The sequence below is a fragment of the Callorhinus ursinus genome, unplaced genomic scaffold, assembly GCF_003265705.2.
Source record: "Callorhinus ursinus isolate GAN/ISIS: 27379988/994484 unplaced genomic scaffold, GSC_fseal_2.0 scaffold49, whole genome shotgun sequence".
Classification (NCBI taxonomy): domain Eukaryota; kingdom Metazoa; phylum Chordata; class Mammalia; order Carnivora; family Otariidae; genus Callorhinus; species Callorhinus ursinus.
In genome coordinates, this window is record NW_027397111.1 from 2,609,168 (window position 1) to 2,632,210 (window position 23,043).

At 47.8% G+C, this 23,043-nt stretch overlaps 1 protein-coding gene across 4 annotated transcripts in view; it reads right to left on the minus strand.

The window, feature by feature from the left end:
* Positions 1-23,043, minus strand: part of INSC (INSC spindle orientation adaptor protein) — a 119,544-nt gene that overhangs the window by 10,561 nt on the left and 85,940 nt on the right. For all 4 annotated transcript variants that reach the window (XM_073883019.1, XM_073883020.1, XM_073883017.1 and 1 more), the window contains 3 exons: positions 14,407-14,578; positions 10,253-10,431; positions 2,779-2,845 (listed from right to left, as the gene is read on the minus strand). In XM_073883019.1, the coding sequence (XP_073739120.1) occupies positions 2,779-2,845; positions 10,253-10,431; positions 14,407-14,578 (418 nt within the window). The remainder of the gene's footprint in view (positions 1-2,778; positions 2,846-10,252; positions 10,432-14,406; positions 14,579-23,043) is intronic.

Consider the following 23,043-nt stretch of genomic DNA (forward strand, 5'->3'; position numbering starts at 1 on the left):
GTCAGTTCCAGTCCAGGACCTCAGCCACATGCCTCTCTGAATCTTGCTTGAACCAAATGTGATTTCTAACTTTCCTAGATCCCGCTGATGCACAGGGGCTATAAGTCACTTAGTTATGGCCCTGAGACTATTCAGTCTTGGGGAGAGGCCATTTCTCTTTCTGATGAGCTTTGTAAGTACCCATTCCTCCCTCCTACAGACTCAAGGGACATAGTCCCTATTATTTCTGCTCCCACACACACTAACCTTAGGGCAAGGTGAATCTCTTCCCAACCCTCTCCTGGACCACTGAATGTTTCACAGTCCTCAGGCTCCCTATGCCCACAATGTCTCTAAGACAAAGTCACGACCATGCATGTCCTGAGGTATGTATGTTATGGCTTGTGGGCACATGAACAGGGGACACCAAAACGACAACTATGGGAAGTGCCGCAAGCTCAGGAAATTTTGCTAACTCCTGGTTAAGTTTTCCCATAAAGAAGCCATTTTCCCATCCCCCACTCTGCACCTGGAATCTGACAAAGAACCAAACAGTTTCTCATATACTAGTAGGTAAACTCCAGGAGGTAAGCATCTGTGTCCATTTCCTGCATGGAAATACCTGAAGTATCTAGAATAGTCCTTCACTCAAATATTTGTTGAATAAATACCAAATGAATGAAGATGAATGCATTCATGTGAAAAGTCTTACAAATGGATAAAATCCAAGTTTCCTTTAAATATATACTTTGTAAGTTTTATCTAGAAAAAGATAAGACACTATGAAATTGAGGCTGCCTAGTAAAATCCGGAGTGTGTTTCCTGAGTCCTGGCCAGAAACCTGAAGGTTGGGAGTTATATCTTCAGACACCAGCCCCCAAAGCCCTGTTCCCTCCCCAACACTCTCTCCAGCTCAGCCCAGCCCCTGCAAGAGAAGGCACAAGAAGGATACTGATGTTAGTGGATTGACAGGTAAGAGCTTGGGCTGCCCTGGCCTGCCTCCCCATATAGGGGTGATAGCAGCACAGTCTCTGACTTCCTGGTCTGACCCCCACCACCAACGCTCACACACAATTCAGGCAGGACAGAGACAACATCACCAGTCTTCAGGGCAAGCCACATCAGAGTCTCAAGCATTCCCAGTAATAGCACTGCCTTTCAGAGCCCAGTCCTCACAACAGCACTTGTCCTGTTCCGCCCAGGAACCCACTGAGCTCCCGCAGGTGCTGCTTGCCTCACCACCATGGCCTATCCCTCCATTTCTGCCCCATCGAATGCCCTTCAGCTGAGCCCCGTGAGACAGCCACTGTTTCCTGAAAGAGCAGGTGCACTCGGCACAGCACCCATTCTGTTCCAGATACTCTTCTAACAGGCTTTATACTCATCCTCACATCACCCAGTGAGGTAGGTACATTCCCATTTTGCAGACGGAAAAGCAGAAGTCATACAGCTAGTAAATTACAGGGCCAGGATTCAAGCCCAGTCTGTTTCCACTTTTCTTGGTTGCAACTCCTCTCTGCTGCACGGTTTTATTGTCAGTTTTGCACTATCTCACATTATCACTTTCACCCAGTTGGGCTCTCCTTCTAGGGCAAAGCCAAGGATTTCTTTACCTCTGTGTGTGTTCGTTCAGCACAATGCCAGGCATGGAGTAGGTCTCTAACTGCTGACTGAACGAGCCCGACAATAGCCCTTTGTAAACCACCAAACCCTCCACAGAGGCCAGATGTTCCGATCCCAAATCCCTAGGCCTCTGGAGACACACTGCCGCTGACCACTTGAACTTAAGGCTCTGAGTGCAGAAGGAACAGGCTGCGAATGACACCCCTCAGTCTCTCAGCCTCAGCCGGCTCAGTAAAGGTTTTCATTATTAGCTCAATCACATAAAATTAACACAAAATGATGTCTTTCAATTAGTAATAGGGCAATGGGGGATGGGGAATGTGTGTGTTTGCTAAAACAGCGGGGCGACCTGGGAGAAGGGGGCTTAAGGAGAGCAGAAGCAACTGGCCCTGGCTCTCAGCTCACTTGTCCTCATTAGCGTCTCAGGTTTCCAACCGGCTGCTAATCGCTCCCTTATTTCCCTTACTCTGCGGTCCCCGCTGCAGGGCAACAGACCTGTCCTGACCTCCGGCAGAGGCAGAGACAGAGCTCCCAGGCCAGCGACACCCGGCCCACCTCACCTGGACCCTGCAGACACCCTCGGCGCAAGTGGGACCCGGGAGCCAGGGGGGTGGCCTTGCTCTGGGGTGAGGGGTCCAGGGTTCAGGCTGGCCCGACCTGCTCCCCACCCTCCCCCTCCTCAGGTGCTTCCGCTTTCGGAGGGAGGCCGAATCCAATACGATAGGAACGACTGAAAGTCCAAACGCATCCTCTGGCAGGAAGAGATTTTTACTTTTTTGGATCGTAATGAAATATGTGTCTACTCTTCACCACCCTAGTTAAAACAGCACCTGCTAACCCCTCACCTTCGGTCGACTTTACCCGACCCCCTGCCCTGCTTTATTTTCTGCATGCCACTGGCATCATCCGACATGCTGTGTCTTCTTGTTCAGTGCCTGTCTCCCACGAGACTTGAAGTCCATTGAAAGCAAACAAGCATTTACACACTGGCCCAGCTGTACACATATGCATACACACACACACACACACACACACACACACATATGCTCAGGTAATTGTGGAGACACACATGCCCACGTTTCCATACCAACACACAGGCCTTCACACAACACAAAGGCACACAGTCCTGTATAGCCATATAATCCATAGAACGTGCACACGGCTGAAAAGACATACCATTCTCCTGAATGATGTCAGAGGCACACTGCTCGAGGACAGACAGGTTTGCCAAGATGGTCACAATCTAGAAAAGAGAATTGAGAATCTGAGAAGGCGGGCACACCTGAGCCAGGCGGTGTTCTCTGCAGATAGCGGAGCCAGGAGCTACAAAGCTTTCCTTTAGCCTGTGGTTCTTTCCCATCTGCATGGCCCGTCCCCTCATGGTATAGTCTTCCATCCTCATGGGCTCCTGCCTCCCACATGTATTTCCCCAGTGACTGGTTCCCACTCATCAGCATGTGGCCCTGGGGTGGCCCCCGGGGACCCTAGGACTCCACTGGAGAGAACAGTGTGGCCTGAGTGAAAACAGGGGCCCCATCACCTTTCTACAGGGTACGTCTAGCCCCAGACCCTGAAATGTAGACAGAACTGGGAGACTCCTGGCTAACCCCTCCCTTGGCTTGGGTTTCGCTCATCCTATCTTCTTGCCCTGATAGTGAACCCTACCTACTTTCAACCCGAAATTAATGAATATCAAGGTCAAGTTAGAGAATGTGAGTAAGATCAAAGGGCAGCATTACACTGCAAGTGTCGTGTGTTGTATGGAATCTGGTGAGAAAGTTCTTGCTCGGCTGACTTTACAAGTCTGCAGTCAACAGTCCTTGCCTGTTGCTCATCCCTGAAGGGCTGTCTGAGGTAAAGACATGCTGACACCAGGTGGACAGCGAGCCTGGTTACAACCGCATGGGCTGGGTAGCCAATAGCCCGCCCCACCCCAACCCCTTGGCATAATCAAAGTTGCAGAGAGAACTCACTGCCCAAAACTGGATTAAGGAATAGGCCATCAAGGGACCGCTTACAGACCCCAAACTGTAAGGTGCCAAAACACCACTGGAAAATGTTGGAAACTTGGCGCCTATTAACTCAGATACCACCCCAGACACTGCTCCTGACATAAATGGCAAAACGAAACCCACCCACTGCCACAGAAGCAGACAGCACTCTCGAGTGGTAATTAAAATAAATGATAAAACAAAGTGGAAAACACTTCTCACTGGTGCAGCCCTATCTCTCTCGAAAGGGTTCTTCAACTCTTGTGGCACATTATAACTGGAGGCCGTGTCCCCACCTCTGAGGCAGCAGCTGACAGTCTACTGAGGACAGTTCAGGCAGCTTAAATTCTGGAACTAAATAATGCATAGCAATGTGATGTTTACCAAGAAAGAGTATTATCTAGATTTTAATTGGTTCAATATTAACATATTATTCTGCATGCATAAATGCATATAAGAAATCTCTTCTTTTACACAGAAAGGAAAATTTTGCCATGTTCATAGAATATCTACCCCCGTCCCCACTAAACACATGTTGAAATGGGATATGCGTTCTTAGGCTGCCATGTGTCAGCCCTGATGGGTCAGCCCCGGTCAGGGGCCTGGCTAAGCATGCCAGAGATGGGCTGCCAGGGGAGGGACGAGAGAATACCCTGAAAGCTTTATCCCACAGGCAATTCTGACCCCTGGATGTTCTATGGAGGGAGTGAAGAAGGGTTCATCTTTAGAAGCTCTTTTTCCTCCCCTTCTAAGGCTGTGGGTGTATATGGGCTGAGGGGAAGGAGTTAGAGGGAAAATATGGGTCAAAGACACAGTCAGAAAAATGGAAGTTTCCCCAAGAGGCTTGAAGTGCACAGTCCTATGAGGAAGGAAACGAGAGGCTAAGCCTGGGTCAGACTCTAGTTCATTCAGCCTTCTCTGGGCCGTTAGCAGTAGTAGCAGGGAGCTACTGCTAACCTCTCTCCCGACCACCCAGAGCCACCACCCGCCAACTGTCCCCAGCCAACCATTCCAGATAAAGATGCTTCCTGGACATGCAGATCCAAATGGGAAGGGAGGAAGCAAGGAAGCAAGGGCAAAATAAAAAAGGAGAAGGAAACCTTTGTCTGCAGCACCAGGTTCATTACATGGCAATTATTAGCTGTGTCACGGGCCCACGCAGGTCTTTGTGTCAGGCTAATTTAGATCCTGTTAATGAAAATTACTTCCTCTTTGCAAAGCCTGTACCCCATGTGGTTTTCTGAGGTTCAGATGAAGTATTCAATTAAGCACAATTTGAATAAATGCCAGTTATGCCCTGCTTTGAGTCCCCCTTCTGAAACATGCTTGCATTCGCACCGTGAGGTAGCAGGGAAGGGGGATCAATACTTCTCCTTGAAGTCAAGTGCAGGGATGGGATTTTAGGGACAACTGGTTTACCTTGTTGGAGACATGGTAACAATGCTGTCAGGGAACAGAGTGCAAGAGCCAGGCAGACAGTTTTCCCCCCAAGCCCCGGCTGATTCAACCCTGTCTGATGATTTTCAATTAAGTCCTATTCCTCCTGAGTGAAAGGGTACTATTCCCCCCGCAGTTATTCAGTGAATACAGAGGATATCAGCCTCGAGAGAGGCTCCAGGTGAGAGGCAGTGCAGCGTAGCAGCTAAGCACGGGGATCAGCCTCGTTCCAAATCCGGGCTGTGTCATTTCTTTTCCATAGGATCTTGGCCATGTTATTTAGCCTTTCCTTGGTTGATGAAGGTGTATTAGTTTTCTGTTGCTGCTATAACAAATTACCACAGGCTCAGTGGCTTAAAACGACACAATTTTACCTTACAGTTCTGAAGGTCAAAAGCCCTCCATGGGTCTTGAGGAGCTAAAACCCAGGTGTCAGCAGCACTGCATTCCTTCTGGAGGCTCTAGGGCAGAAGCCACGTCCTTACCCTTCCTGGTTTCTAGAGGCTGCTCGCATTACTTGGCTCTCGGCACATCACTCTGACCTCTGCTTCCTCACTCGGAGCCCACTTTCTGATGCCAACCCTCCTGCCTCATTCTGTAAGAACCCTTGTGGTAACATTAGACCCACATCGATAATCCAGGGTAATAGTCCTTTATCAAGATCCTTAATTTAATCATACCCACAAAATCCCTTTGACCACATAAGGTAGGACACAGGTTTGGGGGATTAGGATGTGGACCTCTTTGAGGGGGAGGTCATTATTTGGTCTACAACAGGAAATAAATGTATAAGATGATTCATAAGACATTTATGAGCATTCAGTGAGCTAATGTTTCATCAAGTACCCAGAACATTTGTTAAATAAAATAAGTATAACTTCCTTCTAGGAAACAGAGCCTGAAAGTATCCAGAGCTTTAAAGATTATGTCAAAGAGTCCCAACAAATGCAATGCCCATTGTTGCCAAATGTGCTGTTAATGGGAAATCATTCCTGAAGGGAGGCGAGATCCCAGAGCAGAAGGAGCCCTTCTCAGCAGAGAACCCAAAAAAACTCTGTGCTCATTACCTCTGGTGGCATTTTGAAATCACTTTTCCTTGGGCCTCCCAAAGACTGACTGCCTTAGAAAAATTAAGGTAACAAATTGGTCAGAATAGCAGGGGACCTCCCATGTCACTGATTCAAGAAGAAATGCCCCATGTGGTCAGAAGGAAGTTGGCGAAGTCTTTTGATGTCAGCACACACACAGAGAAAAAGGTTTACTCCATGCTGGCCCACGGCAGGTGCCCCTGGAACGCTTGTGTGCAACTGATCCCAAGGCATTAACCAGGTTTGTCTCACATCCTCTGCAACATCTGCCTGTGATCCCACTCTGACTCTATCTCTGTCCCTTTCATTTTCTATACTGTAAACTAACATTTTCTATATTGTGAACTAGGAAGACAATACCGTATAAAAAAATCAAGTGAGGATTATCCCGAATAGAAGCAGGTGCACTCATATGATAGAATTTACAACACAGAAAATCTAAGATGCGTTTAATGAAAAGTTATGATTGCTTTTATGCTCTGCAGTAATTAGGACAAAAAGGCCAACATTTCATATGACTGTAATTAGAATTACTCTTTAATTGCTAGATGGAATATTTAGATTTCTACCATCACTGGGTTAACTCTCTCAAAGCTAGAGCAACGATGTCAACAGCAGCCAGCAAAATCTCTTTCGGCCTCTAGGGGGCGCCCAGTGCTCCTCTCTGTCCTGCCGTCTTCCCTCCTTACCATTTTTTCTATCAAAAAAACAGTCAAGACAAGGACATTGGTCTGAAGAATGAAGGGCTCTGAGAGAGGAAGGCTGTGGTCTCTTTGAACACGCTTTCTTCCCCAAGGCCAGGGAGGCAAGGTGGTGCAGGGGAAGGTGCAGCCTCTGCTTCTTTCTACGGAGCCTCTCACTCCATCTGCTAGGCATGGTCAGAGGCCTGGGAGCTGGGAGCAGAGCAGGCATGGAGACCAGGAGAGCGCCTGCCTAGGCCTGAGACAAGCACACTGCTCACACTCTCAGGAACTTGATCTTCTGGGCCCAGCCTGCCCTCCACAGTTGCCAGAGAGGCAAGACAGGAGGGCTGGGATTTGGACTCAGGAGAGAGAGTCAAAGGCCATACCACTGCCTTGGATGTAGGTCCCAGGCTGTTGGTGAACTAGGCCAGAGGACTGTCCCTGGGATTGCATCGAGGTTGGGGTGTGCGCCTCACAGGATCAGAGAACGGGTAAATGCCAGACCATGTGCTCTGTGCTTAGTTTTCCCTTGGCTCTGTAAGAGGGGTCTCTGGGGCAGATCAGGACTGGGTGTTGCAATCCTGGTTTACAGTCTTTATCAACAACCCCCCGCCCCCTGACCCACACACACAACTTGCATATACCCATACACAGACTGGAACAACACACACATTGCCTCACACCACACGACACTCACCACCCCCACATCACCTCCATGTTTGGCCCCACCCTCCTTCCCCAAAGCTGACATTCCCGTCTCAGTCCCATCCCAGTCCCTGGTTCTATCACAGACCCCAGCCCCATTCACCACTGAGTATCTGCTTTGCTTCAACTACTTTATGAGCATTCTGCCATCTAATCATCATAATGACACGAGGAGGGAGGAAAGAGATTACCCCCATTACACCAATGAGGAAACCTGTGGCTCAAAGAAGTTAAGGGATTTGTCTAAGGCCACACAGCTAGGAAATGGCAGAGCCAGGATTTGAAGTCGGCTCTGTCTAAACCCAAAGCCTGTGCTGTTTCTACTACGTCATGTGTGTCACATAGGTATACAGAAGGGTTTTATGGAGTACAGAGGGCTTTTGCAACGTGAGTCAAAATTATAATCCCTACTAACTGGCATTTCTGATAATGGACTCCTGATGATGGTATTCACAGTGAGTTTTCAGAAATGCCACAAAATCTGAACATTCTAAAATACCAACCATGCAATATGTGTTTTCATGGGAAGCGTATACCTGTACCCTCCACCTCTATAAAAGCAATTATTTCTGAAAGGTCATAAAAAGTCATGCTCAGTGAAAGCCTCTGTGGTGGCCTAGAAAAGATAACTGGGTCCCTGTCACCCTAGGTTGTCACTGCCTTAAGGCAGAGATGAGGCAGCCCCTTTCCCACCACCTCAGGTCATGGCTGTGGCTGGACTCCCTGGGCAGCATGCCCCCTAGAACACACTTCCTGGGAATGAAAACTCAGGCCACACAGATGTCTGGTGAGGCAGGGGGTTCTGGATGCACAACCACATCCAGCTCCCCCCAGATTAGCAGGGGCGGGGGGCGGAAGAGCACGGACCCAAGGTAGCCCTCATCCCTGTCTACATCCCAATGGTGGGTACAAGGTAGGCACCACAATCAAGGCTTTTGTCAGGCAAATGAAGGGAATTCAGCTTGCTGGGGTGACAGGGCTTCTCACTGCGATGTCCATGCGGAGGTGGACAAAATAGAGATCCAAGACCCAGCGGCTCCGCACAGCCCTGGTGTCACTGGCAGATGCATTACCGGAAGCCTCGCGGCATTTAATTTCCTAAGTGTTTGAGGGGGCGGTGAGCACTTCAGAGCCTAATTCATCTTCGTTGTCTTCATTACAGAGAGCTCTCTGATCACTTTAATCCTCCCCCTGCCACAGCAAAGAGCCATTTGTTTCTTTAATGGGTGCGCTTTCACCAGCTAAGTGGTTGCTCTGAGTCACGGCAGTAGGTGGGCAGAAGGTGAAGCTGTCCAGAGGCTGGAGGGGGGTGGGGTGGAAGTGCCAGGCCCAGACTTGTGGGGAAGGGGTGAGGGAGAAGCAGGGGAGAGGGAGAGGGAGAGAGAGGGAGGGAGGGGGGTGATGGGGTGGGGATCGGGGGAGAGTGACAGGAAAACTCTGGACTCCAGATTCAGAAGGAACTGCCACCTGCAGAGTTTGACCACATTCTCTCCTGGTCCTGAGCCCCCTACTTCCGAGGAGGGGGCTGGTCACTCCTCAGGATACAAAAGGTGTCTCTGCCCATAGAGCTACAGGATGTCTGAGCTGGAAGAGACCATGCCCATTTTACAGCTAAGAAAATTCCAGTCTGGAGGTTTCCCCATTTGGGGCTGTGTGCCACACATTTGTATTCATTCGTTTATTTCATTCTCATTTCAACTTAGTGAAGTATGTTGTCTTCAACCCCATGTGCAGATGAGGAAAGTGAGGCTCAGAGTGAATTGCCTCCAAGGTACATGATTAGAAAAGCGGAGAAGCTTCTTTTTTTTCCCCCTCCTCAGAGGAATAAACTGCATGAAATAACGAGAAAGGAATAAATACCATTAGAAAAGTCAACACTGCATTGTGAGGTGTGGCCTCCAGGAAAAGGAGGCGATGCCAGAGAGCTGGAGCCATCAGGGAAGGCTTACCAGAAGTTTCTGGGGTAGGGGTCGAACAGGAAGAGCTGTGGCAGTTTCGACTAGGTGTTGGGGCTGGGAGAAACAGGCTGGAGCTAAGAGGCAGACAGGGAAGGCGGAGTTGGGTTGGAGGCTGGGGGGGGGGGATCATTAGCTCAGGCACCTGGTGGAATTTACAGAGGCCTCACACCCACCTGACCCACCACCCACACCCCTTGGTAGGGAAATGGGAGGCTGAGTGTGGCAGAGGTGGGACAGGACAGAATTCTATAACCTCAGAGCTCAAGGCTCTGGAAATCCCCCTCATTCAATGTTTTCAAACACGTTTAGCAGTAAACCCTTTTACCCCCCAAACAAAACTTTATGTGGAACTCAAATATACAAAATCATTGAGACTGAGAGAGGGATTGAGGCCCCGAATCAAGGCTCCGCTCCAACCTCTGCTTTTATGGAGGCAGAGAAGGGAAGAAACTCTCTGCAGGGGACAGTGTCAGACCAGGACACAGAATTCTAGAGGAGATCCAAGGCCCTTCCCATGGTGTCTCTGCTCCTGGGAGGCGCTGGTGTAAATGGACATAGAGGAAGGCCCTACAGTGGTTGGGATGGAAAAGTGAGGTAGAGAGCGGGCTCATGAAGACACTCAAAGGGCAACGAGGCATGTTGAGAACATTCTTGACCTAGAGTGTGACTAACAGGTCTGACTGTGTGCTGCCTGGCCATGTAGTCTCCCCCAGAACCTTCACCCTGGCCTCCTGACCTCTGTCTTCACAGCGGCAGGCTCTGTGCCTGCTCCCCTCTGGGCTGCTCACCTGATCCCGGGTATAAGGCGTATCCACTCTCTGCTTGTCGCTGCAAGCTTCCAGGAGGACACGGATGGCATTCAGCTGCAGAAGCAACTCGCAGGCCATCGTGTCAAAGAAGGTGATGTTGGCAAGGGCCGCAGAAGCCAGCAGGAAGACTTCCCCAGACGAGGCCTCTTGGCACAGTTCTGGATGGTGAAGAGGAAGACATCAGCCTCCCTGCCTCTGCTCCCGTATCCGTTATCTCATTCGGGTCCCACAAGAGCTCCGGGAGAAAGTCTGGGCAAGTGTTATAATGCCCGTTTTAGAGGTGAGGAAAGCAGTTGCCAGAGAGGGAAACTTATCTGTCTACCTAAGTGGCAGAGCTGGGATTTGAATCCTAGTGTATGACTTCTATTTACTCCTGTGTCCATTTACTCCTTAACTAAGAGAGCATTGCGCGTCCAGCACTGCTAGGGTCTTGGGATGGCCTGGCGAACAATACAGGTCAGGGCTTTGCCCCTCCTAAGTTTACGTCCTACTAGTAGGCAAGAGAAAATGAGCTTTTAAAAAACTGAATAAAATTACTGCAAAGTCTAATGTGAGGGAGAAAATGAACAAGTGCTAAGAGAATAATTAAAGGCCCAGTGGGGTGCTTAAGGAAGGTCTCCCTAGGAGTGCAACAGCTGAGACTTTAAGGAGAAAATGGGACAATCGTGGGAATACTTGAGGAAGAACACATTTCAGGCCAAAGGAACAGCAGCACATACAAAAGCCCTGAAGCAGGAAAGAGCTCCCAGTCCGTCTGTGTCTCCAGCAATGTACATTGGACTGCTCCTGAATTTGCCTTAAGAAAGAGGCTGAAGTTAAAACATAAGGACTCAGCCTTTCCGGCTGCCAAAAGCAGAGCTTCAGGATTTCTTCTGGTCCCAAGAAAAGGGTCATATGGCTGCAGAAAATTCCTATACCAAGCCCTGGGATGTCAGGCTCTTCCTTTCTGCTCCTAGTGGCCATGACCCCGACCTAACCAGAGTCCCCCACCTTACCACCTGCAAGTGATGAATCTGATGGGTCTTTACAGAGGAATGCCCCCCAATCCCTGTAATCCTCCACCATTTAACACATTTCCCCATGTGTTCCCACTTGACCCTGAGTGACCTCCTGCCTCAGGAGGAGGTGTGCTGGCCACCCGCTCTAGTGGACCGAACTTCTGACCCTCAGCTCCAACTTGAGCACCATTCACGGTGCTACCTGGGTCCAGGTGCTCTCCTACTGATCACACCTCTATGAAAACACAGGGAGAGAAACCACACTTCAGGAAAATGCTCCCAGGAAGAGTTGAGCTATGTGCAATCCTGATCCCTAATCTTGGCCTCCAGACAAAGAATCTATACTTCCAGTTTCTAACATGGAAGCTGGCACCTCTTGGCCCTCTGAGTGAATTCAGTTACTGGCCCAACCTAAACAGGGACAGAAAATAATATTAGTTGGGCCACCTGCTGTGCACTTTGCTCTACACCATTAAATTCTGAGCACCCTTAACGTAGAAAAGGGTCGCCTCCACTTGCAGGTGTAGAAGCCGAGGCTCAGAGACGCTAACAGCTGCAGCAACACTCTCATTTATTGTTTACTCTGTGCAAGGCACTGCTGTGTATCTTTGACCTCCTGAAGCAATTCCATCCTCACCACAATCCAACTTTCTATCACAATTTTATAGCTATAGAACTGAGGATTCAAATATGAAGCAATTTTCCCCAAATTGAGGCACTGAGGATTATGGGTCCTTGTTACCGTCTAGACTCAAATGCAGGTCTGCCCGATCTCGGTCCCCATTCTTTCTGCGTCCCGGGCTGCCTCTTGTCACGAGGTCTCTTTGACTTTGTCCCGGTGCTTCTCCTGCAGATTTCGCTTTCAGTCCTACCAGGGAGGCAACGTCTGTCCCTGGGCAGCGCTATGCCCCTCAGCCCAGATGGGGCCAACTAAGCAACTCGGCACTTTAACCCCCCAGGGCGGGGCAGCAGATTCGCCCAGGAATTAAGAATTCTATGATTGCTCTTTTCCAATGACTGCCCCCTCCTCCAATTTTGGCGAACCCCTGCGGACAAGCCAACCTCTTCCAGGCCACCTCCCTCTACTCAAAGTTTGGAGTGAGACCACAGGAGTTACTGGCCCACTTTGCCGTAAAGATTTCTTCTAGAACCAAACACCCACACTAATCCTCATGCAGTCATGGTTGCCGCCAACGCAGCAATTATTAACACAACCACCTAAGTGCCTTTTAATTTGGGTGCACATTTATTGAAACTACAGTCTGAGTCACCTGGGATGTGTTAGGAAGATTAAATTGAGGATTCCAGTGACTCATTTATAAATGTTTCCAGGGAATAGCAAGAAATTGGAGGGCTATTTCCCACCAAAGAACAGAGCCCTGGCATCCTGCCCAGAAAATACATCCCATCTGCTGACTCTCAGAGCAGACTCTACAATGCATCTTCATCAGGGGGAAATAAATAAAGAAGCTCCTCTTCTTCGGGGAGGAATCCAGCCCGGGCAAAGAAGTAGGGATGGAGATATGGCAATAGGGAAAGCTTGTTTAGACTATATAGACTTGGGTATGTTTATTCAGTTTTGCTATCATTTATACATTGGGAGATTTTCAATAAAATTCAGGATTTTTGTCTTATCTTTAAAAACTGGCCTTTCCTACAAGGCAGCGATCAACGGGAGTTTAACCGTGACCACCACCCTCCCTTCGTCAATGCACATGCTTTTCAATTTCATGCAGGATTCAAATTTTTTTATTTTCTTCTTCCATCTGACCCTCTTCAACAATTTATGTTTCCTGCCTGGCTCTGGCAGAGGACTGAGTATGAGACTCCTGGCATAAGTGAATCCTCACACTGTTATGTTGCCTCAAGAAGGTTCCTCAACTTCTCTAGGCCTAGGTTTCTTCTCCTATTGAGTGAGCATTTCTGGAGTTCCCTCCAGGCAAGACTTTCAAGAAGAGTTGGCTTCTGGGTTTTCTCAACTTTGAAGAAAGGTGGACGTTGGCAAATGGAGGTATCCCAGCCTGGCCTGGGGGTGTCGCTGCCCCAGTGCCTAGAGTCAGCCATAAAGTCAGTTTAACTGATGACTCTTCTGTTCAAAGCTATTGCAGATCTGAAAATTCTAGAGCTAGAAGGACTCGAGAGAAATGGCTCCAACTTCATGTTTTCTATATTAGGAAAACTGTGAAGGGCCTGCACAGGATTGCTGGTCAACAGCTCTTTGTTGCATGGATGAATGAAAAGACAAAAATCCACACCATATTCTGACTCCTAATCTAGTTTCTGTGCTGTCCCTACATTCGCGCTACTCCAAATCTGCCCAGCCCTGGTTTGATGATTCCAAGAGCGAATGCTAAATTTTCTGATGAGATTAATTTTCATTCAGTTTCAGTCAGACATGGGTATGGAGACGGTGGCAGAGATAGGGATAGAAGTAGAAACACACACCCTTGCCGGCACTTAGAAAAGAAAGGATGTGGTTTACAAAACAAATTTCCTGAGGATTTTATCCAGACAAGTCCCAGCTTCTGCAGTTTTGCAAAGGGAAGCTGGAGAAAGAGAGTATTCTGGACCTCAGACTATGATTCTCCAGCCAGGAGTACATAAGTCTGAATAGGGGAATCCAGAAGAGTCGAAGCTTTCAAGGCCCCACGATGTGGGACCAGTGGTGGGCTTGCAGGTGGCAGGCTGGCGTGTACCAGTGCCTTCTGAGAAGCTGTTTTCCCCGTCATTGCTGCCACATTCATTGGCTACAGTAGTCTGAGACTTCAGGAACAAAGCCCATCAGTCTCTCTGGTCAAGGATCTGAACCTCAAAATTCAAGGTCCTCTACATCTCCATGGGGCTTGCCCTGGTCTTTATTCTGAAAGGTCCATTAATCCCAATGTGACCTTTAACTCAGAGCTTCTCAGAGGGCTGCATGCATTTTAATAGGAGATTTGACAACAAAGCTCTTTAAAGCCTCTGATACATGAACAGTGGGATTTCAGTTAGTGTGACATCAGTGCAAGCTACATGGGGTGTAGTGAGTGTGGGTGTGTGGTGGAGGGGGGCAGGAAGGCCTCCTTGGCCCTTGCTGAAGACAACTGTGACAAGTCCCACTCACGCAGCAGTCCCCTCCTGCCCAGGGTGACTCACTGATGAGAGCTGTCACGATTTCTTCCATGCTCTCCAGAAAGCTGCCGAGGTGCTGAGTAAAGGGCAGGTGTGGGGAGGTGACCTGGGCGACCACAGCCGCAGCTTCAGCCCTCGTGGCCTCTGAGTGGCTGTCATCGGTCAGGATGTCGGCCAAGCACAGAACACCGTCTACCTGCAGGGGGAGAGAGGGCATGGCCCTGCACATTTCTGCTCACGACAGGAAGGAGACAGACACAAGCCCCCCCACCGGGTCCAGCCCTGGATTCCCAGAACAGCCCAGGACTCTGTGTGGAGCCAGAGACAACCTGGTGGCAAGGCCCCCAGAGGGACCCCAAGTCTGGCATCTGAAGGCCCATCCTTTCGCTCCAGCAGAGATCAGTGACCTCCCATGGGCTTCTTAGATAGCAGGCACCAAGCCAAGTGCCCAGGGGCTAGCCCCTAACCATCCACCAGAGCAAAATACAGTAAAAAAGAACAGTCACTTAGGACTCCCACATCCCGGAGCTCCACCCCTGCCCCCTCTTACTTGTACCGTATGACTTGGCTGTAGTCACTTAGCCTCTCCGAGACTCTGTATCCTCATTCACCAACAGGGTGTTAGGGGTTAAGGTGATGAAGCAGGTGATGCGAATCCAGGCAAGATGCTTGACAAGTGTTGGCTCCCTCCTCCCTTCCTTGGGTTATCCCTAGGCTGAGCTGATCGTCCTTCCCTCCCCACCCCATCCTCCACCACCCTCCCCGCTAGAAAGAGGGCTGCTTCCCTAGAGGCTTGCTCCCACTGCCCAACAGAGAGGAATGAACCTGGGTGTGGTGGGATGGGAATGGCAGATAAAGGCTTCAGCTTCCCAGTTCTGCCCCGATCAGACTTACTTACTCATGGCACAATAATAGCTTCTGCTTGTCAACTGCTCATCCCTCCAAGTGCAGTACACATACCATTTACTCCTTGTCATAAGCCTCTGAGGCCCGTATGATTAGTATCCCCATTTTACAGATGAAGAAACTGAGACACAAAAAGGTTCCCTGACTTGCCCCAGATCACAAACTTTAAAATGGGTGAGTTTGGAATTTGAACACAAATTGTCTAGCTTCAAAGCCCATGGTTTCTATCAGGACATTATACTGCCTCCTGAGAAGTCACAATTGAACTCAGACCTCCACCTCCATCGAGGGTCAGTAGATGAGGTTTTCTGGAGAAAGGCAGAGGAGGGGTAGTGGGTAGTAACTTCTCAGAGTTAGCTCAGCAGGGCGTCGGCTGCCCCTTAGATGCCCCAGGACACCAGCCTGCCTGAGGACCCTGTCATCAAGCACCAGGAGTGGGGGGCAGGGATGAGGCCAAGGAAGAACCAGGGAGAGAGGAAATGAGGAACTGCCCGTGCTGATGTTCCCCACACCTGCCGCAGGCCTGGGCCTCCTGTCCCAACACCCTTACTTGCTGCCACTCAGCTCAAGCAGCTCTCCAGAGGTCAGTGTTTTTTTCTTGACTGATTACCACCGCTGACTTCTGGGCCTCCCTTAAATGGCTCTTGGGAGCTGTAAGGTCCATTAGCTGTAAAAGCCTTTGGCAATCTCAGACTCAAAAAGAGGCGAATGTGGGAACAGGAGCTGGGGGAGGTGTCCACAATAAAACTCACCTGGATGTGCCTTAATAAGAAAGAACAAAGAGCAGCCAGGTGGCCACCGGCAGGCCTGGATTCATGCCAGATGTTTGACTAATAGGCCTTCAGAGAGGGCCTCACTTGGGTCCAGGTAAGGAAAAGGGCTGCTCTGGGTCTGGAAACAGGAAGCAGCCCTATTGTCAGCCTGCCAACATAAGAAAGCTCTTAGACCTGTCGGGTCTTTATCCCTTTCCCCTTCCAGCACTATCCAAGGCTACAGCTAAGGGTCTCAATTATCTGGTCTCCTCAGGCTGATCTTGGATGCAAATGGAACTGCATTCCCAAACCCAGTCGAGAATGCTGGTCAAACCTAAACCAGGCCCAAACCTAGTCCCTGACACATGCTTGGAGATGGGCCACTCTGAACGCACTGGAGAGGCCAGGGATTAATGTTCTCCGAGGGCTTGGGCCACCAAGCCTGCTTCCCAACCCAAAATGCTCCTCTGCAAACCCACCGAGCGCGATTTCCCCGAGCACGTACTATGTGCCAAGCAGAGGTAAGCCGGGTAAGCAGTGAGGCAGGAGACTCATCCATAAATAACCATTTTACAGTGTGATTTCCAACGAAGACACTCTCTGGAGAGGCCTTTGGAAGCCTCCCTGACTTAATGTCCACACCCCATCTTGGGGAGGTGGCCCTCGAAGCTCGGGCCCAAATACATCTGCTAACATCATTGCGTTTATCACACTGTTTCTCCAAGTGGGGTCTGAGGACTAGCTGCACCAAATTCACTGGGGATTTCTCCAAAGCACATTCCTGGGCCCCACCCAGACTTACTCAGACTCTGGGGAGGCCTGGACTTTGCCTTTCAACAAGGTCCGCAGATGACTTTATGCATCAGCAATCTGGAGCAGCACCACTGTGATGTGATTCTGTCTCCCTTGTCTGTCTGTCCCTCCTGCCCCCCTGGACACGCTGCAAGCCTGGGTACGACAGCTCGTTCACTCGTGGCTGCTCCAGGCCTTCACACATAGTAGTAGGCTTTAGGCAAATGGGGGATAAATGCAAGCGAGTAAGAGTTGCCCAAAGACTTGAAGACACACTTTAGATGAGTAAAGGGAGAGGATGGAGGAGATGTTGTGAGCAAAGGCCACTAGAGGAAAGAGCAGCTCCAGAGAAACAGGCAGCTTGGGAACCTAGGTTCCACACATTTCTGACCCCAAGAGAGTGACTCTGACTGAGCCTGATTCCTCTTCTGCCCTTAGATTCCCCAGAGAAGAGTGTATGTGGTGTCCTGTCTTTGCAACTGCCCACTGTCCTGCTTTCCTTCTAACTTGTTTTCTGTGCTTCAGATCTCTTTTGGTAACTTGTTAATTATGAAATATATCATCCCTTCAAAAGAAATGTGTATGTATTGCAAATGTATGAGGTATAAAAAATAACAAAATGAACATCTATCTGTGTATATGTATATGCCTAATATCCAGAAATTCTAATATTAGGAATAAAATAACATCAGAAAGCCCCCTATATGCAGTTCTTGATCTCATACCTCTGATTTCCCTGTTGGATGGGCCACTACCCTGAATTTTGTGCTTATTATTCCCTGTTTTCTTTAGAGATTTATTACATGTGTATAGTTTTACAAGGTTTTGAACTTGACATAAACGGTATCATACTGTGTATAGCAATTTGCTTTTTCCCCAGTCAGCATTATGTTTGGGAAACTCCTTCCTGTTGGTCCCTGTGGCTAAGGTCCATTTATTTTCACTGCTGGGTGGTATTTCATTGTATAAACTGATTGTAATTCATTTATGTATTCTCCTATCAATGGTCATTTGAGTCATTTCCCAGTTTTCACTAAAATATATAATAATATTCTGTAAATATTCTTCTAAGTGTCTTCTGGTGCATACATGCCAGATTCTTTAGGGGTTTCCATTGAGGAATGGAATGACTAACTCATAGGGTCTGTACAGCTTTAATTTTACTAGTATTGCCAAGTTGTTCTGCAGAACAGTTGTAGCAATTTATATTCCTATCAGTAATGTATAAACTCACCTAACTCCATATTCTTGCCAACATCTGGTACTGTCAGATTCTAAATTTTTGCCAGTTTGGTGGATGTGCAAAATTTTTATTTTAATATGATGTCTTTACTTTCTACAGTGAAGCTCAGAGTCTTTTCATGTTTGCATTTTACTTTGAATAGGTTTGGTTTTGATTTTGGTTTTTGCCATTTGGACTTCCTCTACAAATTGCCTGTTCATGTGTTTTGCTCATTTTTCTATTTGGTGGATTGTCACATTGGGCCAATTTCCTGGGCCTTTGGCTCTGATGCTACTGACCTGCCACTTAGCCTGCTGTCAGCAAGATGCCACTAGCCCAAGTTGATTTCTGTGTGCATCACCATCTCAGCAACTCCCAACTCAGCCAGCTCATCACAGTGGGAGGCCCTGAAGGGACCACACCACTGAGCTCCAGGCTTCCCAGTGCCTGAACCAATTCCTGTAGCATCAGAACTTGCACAGGCTCTGGAGTCACACCTACCTGGGTCTGAATCCTGCTTCTGCATCTTACTAGCTGCACAATTTTTGTACTTATTTTGAGCCTTTATCTCTAAGTGGGGGTAAAAATACCCACCTCAGAGGATATTGGAAGTTAACAAAGATAATGCATGTACAATACCTGCCACATGGTGGTGCCATCATCCCACCTCTTCCCCAACTGACGGTTGCAGCCATCTCTAGATCTGGGACCCTGAGTCTTACTCACCTTCCTGTAGGCTCCTCTGGGACTGAGACCCTTTGGGTTGGGGCCCACAGGTTTTCCTACTTGTTTGGACACCTCAACGGAAGCAGCCCAGAACTAGAACTTTTAAAAGGGGAGTGACTTCTATTTCAATTGCTGACCAGCACCAATAAGATGAATAACTACAATCTCTCAAAAGAGAACAAAGAGAAAAGTAGTACAATCCCTGCATCTCTTTATAGTTCATCAAACATTAATTGCATACCTACCTTGTGATGGGCCCTGAGCTAGGCACTGGTACAAAGATCAATCAGGATGAAACAAGAGATGGAGCAACAAAGACAGACAGATGCATAGAGAAATAAAAGAGAAAGAGAGAGAGAGAGAGAGATCACATGTTTAAAAAGGATTTGGGGACTTGTCTGGTGCAGAGCCCAGCCCCCCGGTCCCTCTCTGACTTGGCCTCTGTAACACCTCTCCCTGCTGAGAACTTTCTCCATCATGGTGCTCTCTCCTGCCTGGGACTCCATGATACCTCGTTGTGGGGGCCAATCTCCTCCCTAGCTAACTACCACTTATCGTTTGCTCCTTTAGTCTGTCCTCCTTTGCATCCACCTAAGGTAGCTTACCCCAGGTTCCGCCATCAGCCCCCTTTGTACCATCTCAGTCAATAGCACCCAAGCCAAGTGGCCTCAGTGACTCACTCTGATGACCCCCAAACCTAGCTCTCCAGCCCTGACCTTCTTTCCTGAGATCCACATCTACCTTTCCAACCTGCCACTGAATCTCATATTTATGTTTACTCCCAAATTAATTTGCCTAGATATTCCACAGGCACCTCAAACCCACTTCACCTAAAGGTTGAGTGGTCATCTTTCCTGTCTTCCCTCCCCACTCCCTTCTCACATCCAGGTAAGTAGTTACCTTCTCTGTGAACACACACCTGCCTCCCCCAGACAGAGTGTCTCTGTCCTCCCAGCTGCCATACCACTCTGGTCTGATCACAACTAGAGCACTTACTGTGTCAGGCTCTCCTCATAAGTTTATATGTCCATCCTGCCCTGCACTAGATGTGAGCTGCTCTGGGCAGCTCCTGTACTGAATCTTCTCTTGTCCCCAGCACCCAGCTGAGGCCCGACACATGGCAGTTAACACAGCAGGCTGAATGGTGGGCAGACAGAGGCCTAGGGAGGGAAAAAGATCATCAAGGCCATGACGCACATTAGTGCCAGAGCCAAGACTCCCATGCTGGTCTCCTCACCCTCTGCCCTGTGCCCCTCTGAGTAGCCTTTGGGAAAGGCAGCAAAGGGAGAAGCTAGTTAAAGGATCAGGTCGATGGGGGCTGCTTAGCTTAGCTCCTCGGGTGGGCCCAGAAGTGGCCCAGCCTGCGGCCAGCTTCCTCAAACACTGGTCCCATTTCTGGAAAGTCTCCATCCTCAAACCACCCACTTCCCATCCCTGGACATAAACTTAATGATGCCAGGAGAACAATCTAATCAAAGCACTTTCACATCCCTAAAGAAATTGCTGCTGGAAGCACTTATATGTAATTAGCTTTTACATGGAATGGGATGGGCCTGGGCCCAAGGCCAAGCTTTCCTCATGGGAGAGCATGCAAGTGGTGGTGAGGATGGTCTGGCCTGGTCATCACCTGGGCAGCAGGGCTGATGCACCTGGAGTCTGGACACAGAGGGAGCTGGTGAATGCTGAGATTCTCCCTGAGGAGTGAGTGAAGGAGAATGAAACCCATGCAGTTGAGGAATCCAAAATATACAGTAAACATCACATCAGATTTGAGCAATGTTCTCCTACTAATTATTGGAAATGCATCCTTGGTGGCTTTTATGCAAATATCTAAACGACACCGGCGAGTACATAAAGACCCATCATATATACTGGTGCTGGACTGCTATCTTCCAGTTCCATTCTGCATGTTTAGTTTTTAGGGAAAGGCAGAAGTGTTGGTTGCTGATAAACAGAATCATGCAAATGTGGTGGTAACTCAGCCACAGGGGAGGGAGCATGACCTAAAGACCCCCAGACTTCCTCCTTCATCATTCTGTCCTAAAGTCTGCAGGAAAAAAAAAAAAAAAACAAGTGGGGACCACAAAGCAGCTGGACTTCTGCTCATGGGATCAGGCAGGACAGATCCGTTTGCCCAGGGTATAGCCAGAAGGAAAAGTCAATCGTAGAGAGGGAAGCAAAGTCATGCCCAGGGAAGCAAAGACAAGTGTGGGGCAAGGGACAGGGCAAAGCATTAGGTGGAATAAATGAATCCACCCATCAGAAGCAAGATCTGAATGTGGGATGTAAACCAGATCAGGGCAAGGTCCAGCACAGAATCTGTGAACCATGTAAGGGGTTAAAGGCGCACTTTACAAAATGAGATATTTGTTTTAAGGAGTGCTGGTAGAGCGGACACCTCTGTAGAAAGCTACAGAAAGTAAAACAGGCCTCCAGGAGGATAATATTATCCTCCTTACAAACTAACATATCCCAGACACCACTCAACCTCCTTTGCTATTTCAAAGAAGAATTTTTGATTAAAAGCTAAGTGTCGAAATGGATAAAACAAATATTAATATGTAATAGGGAATGGGACAGTGGATGAAAGGGATTATATAACCAGTTTGGCAAGCAAGTCAGTGAGGTAGAGAGAGGTGAGTTATTGCAGCGGAGGGAAATCAGAGATTGAATCACTTTATTTTACTGACAAATAAAAAATAATTTCCCTGTCAGGCAGATGATTTTCCTTAAAGCAGATTGTCAAGCAGAAGCTCTGTAGGCATTTGGGGGTAGAAGGAATGGAGTTTGGGAGAAGGTTTCAAAAGGCCAGCAAGAACAAGTTCACTTCCCTTTGGGTTAGGGTTAGCAGGCCTGTGCTGATATAAAAATATCAAGTTTTCAGCAAAGCTGTCCTGGGCACAGCTTGGGTGGGAATTGTACCAAAAGTGCTTCTAGATCAGTGGTTCTTAGCCTGGTTCTCAGATGATTAGAATCATCCGGGAAACTTTTAAAATACTAAAGCCTGGGCTTCACCACCAGAAAATCTGATTTAATTGATCTGGGTTGGAGTCTTGGTATCAGTATTTTTAAAGAATCCTCAACTAATTCCCACAGGGATCTTAGGTCGAGCACCACTGTTGCAGAGGTACCTGTGGTATGATAGAAGCTGCACAATCTTAGGAGAGAGAAAAGTCTGGCTTCACAATTCAGCTGTGCTACTAGCTGACTTGGTGAAATGAGCAGGTTACTTACCTTCTCTGAGCCTGTTATCTAACCCTTAAAATGACAATGGTATCACGGTTAACAATGAAATAGTAAATGAAACATTAAAGGAATTCCCCCCAAACCAGCAACAAGACAGATGCCCATTATCACCACTCATATTTCACATTTTACAGTGGCCCTAGCCAATGAAATAAGACAAGAAAAAGAAATACAAAGGTAAAATCATCAGAAAAGAGGAAGTAGAACTTTCATAATTTAAAGATCACATGAATGTGTACACAATCTGAACACAATCCAAATCTGTATAAAATCCAAAAAAGGCTATACACCATTATATTCAAAACTGTATTTTCTATGTATCAGTAAGAATTGGAAAATAAGAATTTTAAGATACCACTTAATTATCATAAAAACATATCCCAAAATAAGTCTTAAAAAGATGTGCAAGATGTTGACACTGAAAACTCAAAACATAGCTAAGAGAAATTAAAGGCAGCCTGTATAAAGAGAGGTATACTACATTTATTGATTGGAACACCCTATACTGTATAAGATCTCAATTATCCCAAAATCTGTTTATAAACTTAAAGAAATCCCAGTCAAAATCTTCATAGGTGTTTCTGTGGAAATTAACAAGTGGATTCTAAAATGTACATAGAAAGTTCTTTAACTTAGAATGACCAAGATAATCTTAAAGAAGAACAAAGTTAAAAGATTTATACTACCAAATATCAAAATTTGTTATAGACTCCAGGGACTCAGACAGTGTCATATTGGCACAAGGATGGACAAAAGACTAATGGAACAGAAAAAAGAAAAAAAACTCCAGAAACAGACGACTCGTGCATATATCATCACTTTACTAACAACAAAGGCACCTCTTTAATTAAGTGGTGTAAGATGGTCTTTTTGGTAAATGGCGCTGGCTCAACTGGATATCATTTAGAAAACACTGAACCTCGAATACCATTTCAAAAAATTAATTTGAAATAGATCATAGACCTAAATGTGGAGTGTAAAACAATAAAGCTAGAAGAAAATATAGGATATCCTCAT